At 38.5% G+C, this 12,592-nt stretch overlaps 1 protein-coding gene across 7 annotated transcripts in view; it reads left to right on the top strand.

Annotated features, from left to right (window-relative positions):
- PH4alphaEFB (prolyl 4-hydroxylase subunit alpha-1) overlaps nt 1-12,592 on the top strand; it is a 208,980-nt gene that overhangs the window by 192,475 nt on the left and 3,913 nt on the right. For all 7 annotated transcript variants that reach the window (XM_071674780.1, XM_071674778.1, XM_071674784.1 and 4 more), the window contains one exon: nt 7,936-8,101. In XM_071674780.1, coding sequence (XP_071530881.1) covers nt 7,936-8,101 — 166 coding nt within the window. The remainder of the gene's footprint in view (nt 1-7,935; nt 8,102-12,592) is intronic.

Here is a 12,592-nt window from a genome sequence, read left to right as displayed (position 1 = left end):
AAGTAGTGGTGATGTGAGAAGGAGATGGAGGGAGTATTTTGATGGTTTGTTGAATGTGTTTGATGATAGAGTGGCAGATGTAGGGTGTTTTCGTCGAGGTGGTGTGCAAAGTGAGAGGGTTAGGGAAAATGATTTGGTAAACAGAGAAGAGGTAGTAAAAGCTTTGCGGAAGATGAAAGCCGGCAAGGCATGTGGGTTTGGATGGTATTGCAGTGAAATTTATTAAAAAAGGGGGTGACTGTATTGTTGAGTGGTTGGTAAGGTTATTTAATGTCTGTATGACTCATGGTGAGGTGCCTGAGGATTGGCGGAATGCTTGCATAGTGCCATTGTACAAAGGCAAAGGGGATAAAAGTGAGTGCTCAAATTACAGAAGTATGAGTTTGTTGAGTATTCCTGGTAAATTATATGGGAGGGTATTGATTGAGAGGGTGAAGGCATACATGAACTGAGCATCAGATTGGGGAAGAGCAGTGTGGTTTCAGAAGTGGTAGAGGATGTGTAGATCAGGTGTTTACTTTGAAGAATGTATGTGAGAAAGACTTAAAAAAGCAAATGGATTTGCATGTAGCATATATGGATCTGGAGAAGGCATATGATAGAGTCGATAGAGATGCTCTGTGGAAGGTATTAAGAATATATGGTGTGGGAGGAAAGTTGTTAGAAGCAGTGAAAAGTTTTTATCGAGGATGTAAGGCGTGTGTACGTGTAGGAAGAGAGGAAAGTGATTGGTTCTCAGTGAATGTAGGTTTGCGGCAGGGGTGTGTGATGTCTCCATGGTTGTTTAATTTGTTTATGGATGGGGTTGTTAAGGAGGTGAATGCAAGAGTTTTGGAAAGAGGGGCAAGTATGCAGTCTGTTGTGGATGAGAGAGCTTGGGAAGTGAGTCAGTTGTTGTTCGCTGATGACACAGCACTGGTGGCTGATTCACGTGAGAAACTGCAGAAGCTGGTGACTGAGTTTGATAAAGTGTGTGAAAGAAGAAAGTTGAGAGTAAATGTGAATAAGAGCAAGGTTATTAGGTACAGTAGGGTTGAGGGTCAAGTCAATTGGGAGGTAAGTTTGAATGGGGAAAAACTGGAGGAAGTGAAGTGTTTTAGATATCTGGGAGTGGATTTGGCAGCGGATGGAACCATGGAAGCGGAAGCAAATCATAGGGTGGGGGAGGGGGCAAAAATTTTGTGAGTGTTGAAGAATGTGTAGAAGTCGAGAACATTATCTTGGAAAGCAAAAATGGGTATGTTCGAGGGAATAGTGGTTCCAACAATGTTGTATGGTTGTGAGGCGTGGGCTATGGATAGAGTTGTGCGGAGGAGGGTGGATGTGCTGGAAATGAGATGTTTGAGGACAATATGTGGTGTGAAGTGCTTTGATCAAGTAAGTAATAATAGGGTAAGAGAGATGTGAGGTGATAAAAAGAGTGTGGTTGAGAGAGCAGAAGAGAGTGTTTTGAAATGGTTTGGTCACATGGAGAGAATGAGTGAGGAAAGATTGACCAAGAGGATATATGTGTCAGAGGTGGAGGGAACAAGAAGTGGGAGACCAAACTGGAGGTGGAAAGATGGAGTGAAAAAGATTTTGAGTGATCGGGGCCTGAATATACAGGAGGGTGAAAGGCGTGCAAGAAATAGAGTGAATTGGAACAATGTGGTATACCGGGGTCGATGTGCTGTCAATGGATTGAACCAGGGCATGTGAAGCGTCTGGGGTATACCTCGCACACATGAAGGGGGAGGGGGTTGTTATTTCATGTGTAGCGGGATGGCGATGGGAATGACTAAAGGCCGACAGTATGAATTATGTACATGTGTATATATGTATATGTCTGTGTGTGTATATATATGTATACGTTGAGATGTACAGCTATGTATATTTGCGTGTGTGGACGTGTATGTTTGTACATGTGTATGTGGGTGGGGATGGGCCATTCTTTCGTCTGTTTCCTTGCACTACCTCGCTAACGTGGGAGACAGCGACATAGCAAAATAAATAAAAAAATAGAATAAAACAAGATATTCGTAGCCTGTTAAAGAAAAAACTAGGTTATCCTAGTTCTTCCTGTGTCTTAAATACCATAATAGTAAAATAAGGAAAAAATTTCTCATGAAATGGAAAACCATCATTTTTTTTTTTTATTATTATACTTTGCCGCTGTCTCCCACATTAGCGAGGTAGTGCAAGGAAATAGACAAAAGAATGGCCCAACCCACCCATATACACATGTATAATACATACATGTCCACACACGCACATATACATACCTATACATTTCAATGTATACATATATAAACATACACAAACATATACATACATACACATGTACATAATTCATACTTGCTGCCTTTATTCATTCCTGTCACCACCCTGCCACACATGAAACAACAACCCCCTCCCCCCACATGCGCACGAGGTAGCACTAGGAAAAGATAACAAAGGCCATATTTTTTCACACTCAGTCTCTAGCTGTCATGTGTAATGCACCAAAAGCACAGCTCCCTTTCCACATTCAGGCCCCACAAAACTTTCCATGGTTTACCCCAGATGCTTCACATACCCTGGTTCAGTCATATTAGAATAATCATATGAGACTAATAAAACAACCAAGAAATATGAGACAGTCTTCAATTTATCCAGGGGGAAATTAAAGACTTGTGGTTGGAGTGAGCAGTAAGATGAATTTCTTGCCTTTCTCTTTCACCACAAGTCTTTTATTTCTCCCTGGGTAACTTAAGGAATGTTACTTCCTTCTTGGTTATTTTATAATTCCTATATGATTTTTTTTTTGTAGCCAAGACTTTTTTCAGTTTGTTTTTGTATCAATTTTTTTATTTTAATTTTCCAAAAGAAGGAACAGAGAAGGGGGCCAGGTGAGGGTATTCCCTCAAAGGCCCAGTCCTCTGTTCTTAACGCTACCTCGCTATCGCGGGAAATGGCGAATAGTATGAAAAAAAAAAAAAAACCATATTGGTGTTTCAGAAATGGATATGGGGAGAGCAATAACGTGATTTTTTCCACACAACTCTTTTCATGTTTTGTATTAGACATTGTTCTAACAGCTTATTTTCATTTAAACACATTTAGGTACTCTGGATGGTATACAATGTCATTCTGGTATATTTTGACGCATTTGGTAGAAGTACTAGGTAGGAACATTTAGCTTGGAGCAGTTGGTAGTAGTGGTAGGCCAGAAGAATAGGTAGACACATTAGGTAATAGTAGTTAGTGGGAACATTAAGTAGGAGCCTCTGAAAACAATGCTAGAATTGCCATCTACCAGTGGCCCGCTAAGGGTGAGGCACAAAAGGCTAAGAAGTGGCACAGGACTTCACCAGTTATGGGAGACACTTTTACTATGGCCACCCCCTTGAGAGAGTTCCCAAAAGGAACAGGCATCAGAAGTGTAGATAGATTTTGAATAATTATAAGTGGTGATGTCCACCTCTCTTCACATTCATAAGGTATCTTTTTGATTTACTCTCAGCTTTTTTTTTTTTATCCTTGGATAAGTTAAGAGCTATATCATGTCCTTCTTGGTTGTTTTATTGTTATGGTCTTTCATTTCTTAGGAAAGAAATTTTAAGAAAAAATGGGTTAGGCATGTGGAAAGAATGCAAGACTGTGAGTTTGCAAAGAAAGTTTAAGATAGTACGGTTAAAGGGGTTGGTGTGAGAGGAAGAGAACAATGAGTGGAAAGTTGTTCGTAAGGGAGGCATGAAAGGAAACAGTTAAGCTGGAACTCTTCTGCTTTGACCACTCCCTTGAGGGAATTCCCAGAGAGAATGGGCATTAAAGATAGAGATAGGTAGATAGACAAGGGACCTCTTTAGTATCTGAGCTTCTCCAGTCTTTATTTTTGAGAACACCTATTTCTCTGCCATGGCATAAAAGTAAGCACTTGGGAAAGGTTTAGATGTATTACAGTCTAAGAGCTTTTCTGGCAGTTTAGCAATTCTGTCTGTTTATTTTATCTATATCTCTGATGCCCATTTCCTCCAGGGTCTCCCTCGAGGGAATGGCCACAACAAAAGAGTCTGTGTAACTGGTGAACTCCAGTGCTGATTCTTAACCTTTGGTGCCTCACCCTTAGCAGGCCACTGGCAGAGGGCAACTCTAGTGCATTGTTTTTAAAAGTTCCTATTTAATTCTCCCTACTAATGTTCTCGTGTACTGTTGCCATCTAATGTTTCTACCTCTTTCATCATGAAAACTTTTTCTTATGGCTTTAAGATGTATGAGGAGTTAGTGGAGTACATGAAGTGTCCAGACTCAAAAATCCTCTTATGTTTGATAATAGTCCAGTTATGGGTTAAGATAAAATGAAACCCTAGATTCTTGGCCAAGAATGAAACTGTCAAGTTTACAATTAGCCCTTTTTTTTCATAAACTCTTTTGTGACTTCTTCAAGAGAGCACCTTTCAAGCCCAATTTTTGAATGCCAGAGATTATCAAGGGTAACATTTAATCCTTTACTTAGGAACCTTGAAGTTTCTTTCAGCAAGGAACATATCTACCAAGATTAAGAAATGTGGCAGACATTATGCCTTTCCACTAGAGCCCATTTTGTGAAGAACCTTTCAATCGAGGAAACCAACAGATCTCTGGCATTCTTCTGACACTTTTATCAGATGGTGCTGTTGTCTAGGCATGGTGTGGATCTCCCCTGTTTTGTTTTTGGAAAAATTCCTCCATTAGGATCCAAGATAGAGATTCTTCTGTGCTTCTGGATCATGTTTTGAATGTATTTTTATTTACATTTCGATCATCTTCATACTGGAAATTTTTTCTTAGCTCTTCAATGGATACATATGAAGTAGAGAAGAATATTTTTATGGTTTGGGGTTACCAGTTAAACAGGTAAAATAAACAGATTGAAAGGAATAAAGAAACACTCGCCAGCAAAATTGATGGACTGGAGCTCATGAACCATCTTGAGAGGATGAAAGAACTTGAACTGTATAGACTGAAAAGATTAAGAGTGGTAGATAATGATGTATAAACATCTACTGTTTACTGTCGTGTGAAATTGTATGCAAGCTATTCATACTCTGTGTACCTAAGTATTCAAACATGAATGTAATACTTGACAGTCAGGTCATGTAACCAGTCGGCCATGATGTTATGAAAAGTCTCCCATCTCAGAATGTCGTCTGTGGTCCATGAGATTCCTTGCCTCTTCTTGTGACCTAATGGGTTAAGGAAGACCAAACTGCTCTCAGGTTGCAGAAACACATTAAATCAATCCCTTGGACAAAGTAGTGACATATCTGTATCTCTGCCATGTACTTTTTCATGATATTGATGGTTGAAAACTGTGATTGTTGAGCATTTGACCTGGGTTCATATCCTGGCATGCTTAGAGGTAAATGGTTTACATTGATTTCCTGTGACAGTGCATGGTTGAGGTTTAGTTATGTCACCCTATATAGTGCCCAGGGAATTTATTTTATTTTTTCCATGGACAGAGAGTGGTTGGATCTCCCTTAATTCATTAGGTCACAAGAGGTGGCAAGAGATCTCATTAACATAGAAGACAGTGACGAATGGGAGACTTATTGTACCTTCATGGTGGTTACACTCCCCAATTGACCCGGGTTCAGATTCTGGGGTGCATAGAAATGAATGGTTCACATAGATTTCAAGAGACAGTGCATGGTAGAGGTTTGAATAAGTCACTTTAGTGTCTAGAGAATTGATTTAGTGTGTATTTGTGTCCTGAGAGATATTGGGTCTCCCTTAACCCATTAGGTCATAAGAGGTGGTGAGGGATCTCATGAACCATAGAAGGTAGTAAGACAGTCTGAGTTGGTAGACTTTTTGCACCGTTATGGTTAAGTTGTTACACTCCCATATTATCGAATATTTACATGGGTTGAATCGTAAGGCTGATAATATATGCGTGGCAGCTGATTGAAGGCATGAAAAAAATGCCTCAAATCTGAAAATGCATCTGCAGGGAAGATGCAGAACTATCAGATGGGGAAATATTCCTGGAAAGTTGCTGAAAAAGACATTGGATGAAATTGTGCATATGTCTAGCAATGATATTTGAAAGGCTATTCAGTGCAAAACCAAAAGAATTTAGAAACATGATAAAAAGTTAAGACTCATGGCTGAAGTCAGTCACAGATGAACCTGGAATAGATAATTGCATGAAAGGGGTGCCCATTGAGAGAAATGGTATCCAACAAGCAAGATGTGCATTAAGTTCTACATGTATAGGAATAGATAATTGCATGAAAGGGGTGCCCATTGAGAGAAATGGTATCCAACAAGCAAGATGTGCATTAAGTTCTACATGTTAGCTCTGCCAGTGTGGCAGCATTGTGTCTTGGATTCTCATAGATAGGTACTCCTTCATATAGGTATACTCTAATGCTCAGGGAACATATTGACTGGAGAAAAATGTAGGTTTTGAAGAAAGAAAAAAAAATTCTGCCGTAGTGTCTCAGGAGTATATTTCAAGGCTTCTTACCTTGCCCTGCCTTCCCTTGCCTCATTTCAAAAGATCTTTTTCTTTAATGGTCATCACTTTAGGTTCACACCTGCAGTCTGCAAATTCTGAGCAGCTAGATGAGTTTGGCTGTGGGAGTGTGTTGGTTAGTAACATTTTCACAATGGCAGTCTTGTTGATTGAAGGCAGGACTATGACTGAGGTGTTGATACCATGTGTGTGTTGATAAGAGCAAATGAGGAAAGATTGTGCTGCCCCACCACTATGATCGTGGACCATAAAGTTGTAATCCATAGATATCCTAAGGATTATTTCATGCTTGCATAACTCTTCTATAGAAAAGGTGTATCACTTGACAGAACCTATATTTTGCTAAATTTCCTTGATAGACATTTCAGTTTGGCTATCACCATTTCCATTCATGACACCAGTACTTCAATTTCCTCAAATTGCATTATTCCCATAATTCCCTACTGTGTTTGGTGTAACCCAACACAGTATAATCTTGACATAAACAGACATTATGTCCACTCTGTCTAATGTTGATGCAGATGCTGGTGTAGCCTGTACAGAAGTTCCTCCAGTTTTTCATATTTACCTAAAACAGAAACATTTTATTTTTGGACACCTTGCTTCCACAGTTCATCGTGTTTGCACCCACACCAGATTATCTAATAACCATTCACTTCCTATTCTCCCTTATGTCTTGGATTGATCTTGCCATGCAGTCGCATCCATACTGTTTTTTTTTTTTTTTTTTTTTTTTGTTAAACTCTGAGAAGAGTATCATTTGTTCCATTTATGCTTTGTGTACTTTGAAAACCTGTCAGGATGGGAACATTAGTTCTGTCAAATTGATTAACATTAAAGGTGTATGCCTTTATGCACTTGATCAACTGCATCGAAATGGTAATGTTGTTTATGGTAATTTACTTTATTGTGTTCCAAGTAATTAGATTAGATTTTTGCAGTTACTGAACATTTACCCATTTTGCAGAGTCTCAAGTGGTGTTTTTTCTTATTCAACCTCAAATTGTTGACCTTTTCTTATCCAACCCAATTGGTCCCTCTTTCATAATTAGTCCTAATTTGTCCCTCTGCTTATTCAGCCCTTAACTGTCTCATTTACTTCCTTGGTCCTAAACTTTCTCTCATTCTAACTCTCTTAAATTATTTGCTTCTTGACCAACAAAATAACTTGTCTGGTCTTCAACTGACATTGTGTCTGCTGTCGATTGTCAGTAAGAAGAGTTGAGCAGTACTTTTGATGGTCATCTTTTCAATTTTCAGAGAGACTTTTGCTTTTTTTTACTTCTCAGACTTAGAGGAGATATACTTGCTGCTGTAGAATAACTTTGGTGTTGAAACTATTGAAGACCTTTTCATTGTCAGTATTCTCACTTGAAATATTAAAATATTAAGTAGAAATCATAGGTGATGTCAGATGGTTGTTAGATCTAAATGAATATATAATCCACATCTAGATGAGTGATGTGGAGGCTGGTGGTGCCACAGTATTTCCACATATCAACTTGGCTCTGTGGCCAAAGAAGGGCGCTGCCGCTTTCTGGTACAACTTGCACCCAAGTGGTGAGGGAGACACCCTGACCCGACATGCGGCTTGTCCAGTTCTCGTTGGCACCAAATGGGGTAAGTTTTAGTTGGGTTTAATTGATAATTAAAACAGGCCTACTTTCAAACTTACTACAGTTTATGCTTTTAGGATTCAAGTCATAGATATTAAAAGGTCTGAAAGTTTCTGGATGTTAAGGTTGTTTTAGAAAAATTTGGTATGTTGAAAGATACTTTGTGCATATAAATCAATGTGAAAGCACTGCTGTAAAAGGAGTGAGACTTATTCATTATCTTGGATATATGTATATTTTTTCAATGAACTGTACAGATGTATGCCTGTGATCTTTATATGCTGTAGCATAGATCCCATGAAACTGGAAATCACATTTCCTAATAGATTGGTCATTTTTTTTTACCTTGACAAGCAGCTTAGTACATGGTAGATTCAGAGTTAGATTGGTCATCACTTTTACCTTGACAAGCAGCTTAGTACATGGTAGATTCAGAGTTGACTTAAATCAACCAATCCAGCCATAGCTTAGTTTTGCTAACTAGCAGTTAAACTGCACCCCTTTGGCAGTACACTGTATTGCATCCAGCTGGCTTTTCACTTTGTATCTATTTTGTAAGTTAGCTTTGCAGGTAGAGAAATTAGCAGGGACACTTGAGACTATTCCCAAGGGGACCCAATAAACCTCTTGTTCAGTATAAGAAAGTACCTTTGACAGGCATCCTTCATTCTCTTCCAATTAAAGTAATTTTTTCTACAATGAAAGGAATCCCTGTATTATGCATACATGTCCCACAGTTGTTTTTTTGTTCCATCCATATCTCATGCCTAGGCCAGTGCTCACATTGTTATAAAAGTATTTTGATTTTTGTTATGCATGATCCCTTGCCTTTGAATCTGTACTGACCCAACTGTACCTTTCATTTAGGTAGCATCTTTTATGCAAGTATTCTTTCATTTCCAGGTTTATCATTTCTAATGATTTACAAAATGTGCTTTTAAAGGTACTGGAAAGTATTTTGATGTATTTTTGTACCTCCCATATTAAGAATAGTTATATGTCCACTTCCATATCCTTTAAAATAATCCCTCCTCTTGTCAGCTTTTGAACAATTCATGTGGTCTGTTGGGTTCCTCTGTCCATACTTTGAGCATTTACAGGAATCTTAACATTACCCTTAGTTACTGCTTTGCTCTCTTTTCTCTGTTAGGGAATACAGTTCAATATGAAATGATTTTTGGAAGTTGCTTTTAACTCTTTACAAATTTCATTCTATAATTACACCCTTTTCATGTTAGTACATCACTGAATGTTTGTTTCCTATCTGGAAATATCCTTTGAATAAGAATATGAAACATCTTTTGATATTCTTTTGCTGTTCTATAATTTTTTTTGTTTGCTCAAAGTTTTTTGTTTTACTGTACTCATTTCTTTCCCTTTCATACTTAACACAAGTTCTTTTCCTTCTCCATAATACATCTTTGTCTTAAGTTTTCTAACATCCATTTGTATAGTTACCAGCTTTTTATCTTATCTCTTGGTTTGGCTTGGTATCCCCTAGATTTCATTGCGATTTCTTTGTTGACCACATAATCAAATTTAAGTTCTGCTTGATGACATATGTCAAGTAGAACATCATAGATGATACTAACTATTTCTGTGCTATTATGTGAAACAATAATGAGTACTGCATGCAGTTTAGAAAAAAAAAATTGCACTCTTAAATGTTTTGCCAGATGTGTTACACTTTATCAGAATCAGCCTATACTTCAAATGTTTCTTACTTAAAGAGGGAACCATATGAGCTTTTGAGAGTGCTTATGTTAGGAAATTGGGTTATTAGAACATTTTTACCTTAGGATAAGCTGTATCTATGGAGATTCACCACCATCCAACCATCATTAAACATATGAGGCTATCAGATGCTCACTGATAGAACCAAGTAACCATACAGCAACCTCCTCAGTTAGTGACGTCACAGTACATATGTAAGGTAGATCCAAGAGAACATTCTCTTACTTTTCATTTCTTTTCATTTTGCGTGCTTACTTAGCACTATGCTGATCGATTGACTGTTGACAGAAACCAATGTATGCAATTGCTGATGGATTAGCAATATATGGTAAAGAGATTTAAGAACTGTTATAGGAAAAAGTCCCCTAAAATTGTTGGAGTCATGGAAACAAAGCTTACTACAGAGATAACATCTCATTTGTTCTGCCCAGAGGTTCATATGATGGTAAGGAGGGAAAGAAGGCAAAGACAAGATTGGCCTTTAATAACTCTGTTTCAAAGTTACTAAAGGATATCGTACCCTCTAATGCATTAGGTTTAGGTATGTAGATGATGTCCTTTGTGTTTGGCCAACAAATGAAAATTTACAGGCAAATATCCCTTTACATAACAATTTAGTACATTCTATCATTAGATTAGCATATGTAGAAAACCCACCAATGTATGCATGCATATCCATTATTATTCAGCACAACATGACAGAGTTAAATCATCATTACTCCCGTCTATGTTCTTTAGGGGATTATGCAGTCCAAAATTTATTGAGGATGAGTTCAAGATATATTCTGGCAAAGAAATCAATGATAGAATTAAACCCAAATCTTTCCTTGAAACCAAGAACCTTTTATTAATGATTCTAGTTTACTTCCCGTGTTGCTTAAATCCTTTAATGTAAATGTTACCTTCAGCAACAACAATACTATAAAGAATGTCTTAATCAGGGACTTGCCAGAAATGTATTGAGTACCATGTAATATAATTTGATAAATTTTATGTATGAAGTCTGTTGGGGATGAGAGAGCTTGGGAAGTGAGTCAGTTGTTGTTCGCTGATGATACAGCGCTGGTGGCTGATTCATGTGAGAAACTGCAGAAGCTGGTGACTGAGTTTGGTAAGGTGTGTGAAAGAAGAAAGTTAAGAGTAAATGTGAATAAGAGCAAGGTTATTAGGTACAGTAGGGGTGAGGGTCAAGTCAATTGGGAGGTGAGTTTGAATGTAGAAAAACTGGAGGAAGTGAAGTGTTTTAGATATCTGGGAGTGGATCTGGCAGCGGATGGAACCATGGAAGCGGAAGTGGATCATAGGGTGGGGGAGGGGGCGAAAATTCTGGGAGCCTTGAAGAATGTGTGGAAGTCGAGAACATTATCTCAGAAAGCAAAAATGGGTATGTTTGAAGGAATAGTGGTTCCAACAATGTTGTATGGTTGCGAGGCGTGGGCTATGGATAGAGTTGTGCGCAGGAGGATGGATGTGCTGGAAATGAGATGTTTGAGGACAATGTGTGGTGTGAGGTGGTTTGATCGAGTAAGTAACGTAAGGGTAAGAGAGATGTGTGGAAATAAAAAGAGCGTGGTTGAGAGAGCAGAAGAGGGTGTTTTGAAATGGTTTGGGCACATGGAGAGAATGAGTGAGGAAAGATTGACCAAGAGGATATATGTGTCGGAGGTGGAGGGAACGAGGAGAAGAGGGAGACCAAATTGGAGGTGGAAAGATGGAGTGAAAAAGATTTTGTGTGATCGGGGCCCGAACATGCAGGAGGGTGAAAGGAGGGCAAGGAATAGAGTGAATTGGAGTGATGTGGTATACCGGGGTTGACGTGCTGTCAGTGGATTAAAGCGGGGCATGTGAAGCATCTGGGGTAAACCATGGAAAGCTGTGTAGGTATGTATATTTTGCGTGTGTGGACGTATGTATATACATGTGTATGGGGGTGGGTTGGGCCATTTCTTTCGTCTGTTTCCTTGCGCTACCTCGCAAACGCGGGAGACAGCGACAAAGCAAAAAAAAAAAAAAAAAAAAAAAAAATTTTATGTTGGACAAACTGGTAAGGATCTTATCTTAGGCTCAAGCAACGTAAATATAATATAAGAACAAGGATAGAATCAAAGGCTTTGTTTAATCACGTTTGAAATTATGATCATTGCATTGACTGGAGTAATGCCATATTGGTTATTAACTCTAACTCTTGTACCATGAGAAATATCGTTGAATCTTCTATTATTAAATACACAAAGAATTGTAATATAAGTGTTAGTGAAGGTCTATACAAATTAGATAGCTGTATTGTTGATAAAATTTGTAAACAGTTTCCTCTCGTCCACATGATGAATTCTATTATACGCATGTTGCCAGACTTGATCACATTTGACCTCCATTCAGGTAGTCACTTGTTTACCAAATGGCATCCTAGCTACATCTCTTCATTTATATCAACTGACTGTTATATTTCTTTCTTGTATCTCCCCTGACGATGTGATCATTACACGAAAGTGCACTTGGGAACTTATCCTGTTTCATTTCCCTGTGGCAAGAAAGGAATATATGAGCCTCAGACTTTTAGGGTAAACATGAAAGATGATTTTGCTTAAGCATCTGGCCATGAGAAGGAAGAAGAGAGGGAGTTGTTGTGGGAGCAACTGAGTGTGTCAACACTTTTAGTACAATAGATAGGGTACGAGTGATGGATGACTTAGAAATATGAGTAATGTGACAGTCGAGGGTATAAGTAAGGGATATGGAATGTTCGGTATGGTGAGTGGAA

The sequence above is a fragment of the Panulirus ornatus genome, chromosome 20 (assembly GCF_036320965.1).
Source record: "Panulirus ornatus isolate Po-2019 chromosome 20, ASM3632096v1, whole genome shotgun sequence".
NCBI lineage: Eukaryota > Metazoa > Arthropoda > Malacostraca > Decapoda > Palinuridae > Panulirus > Panulirus ornatus.
The sequence above is the reverse complement of the archived record's forward strand: the minus strand, read 5'-3'. Positions and strand labels throughout refer to the sequence as shown.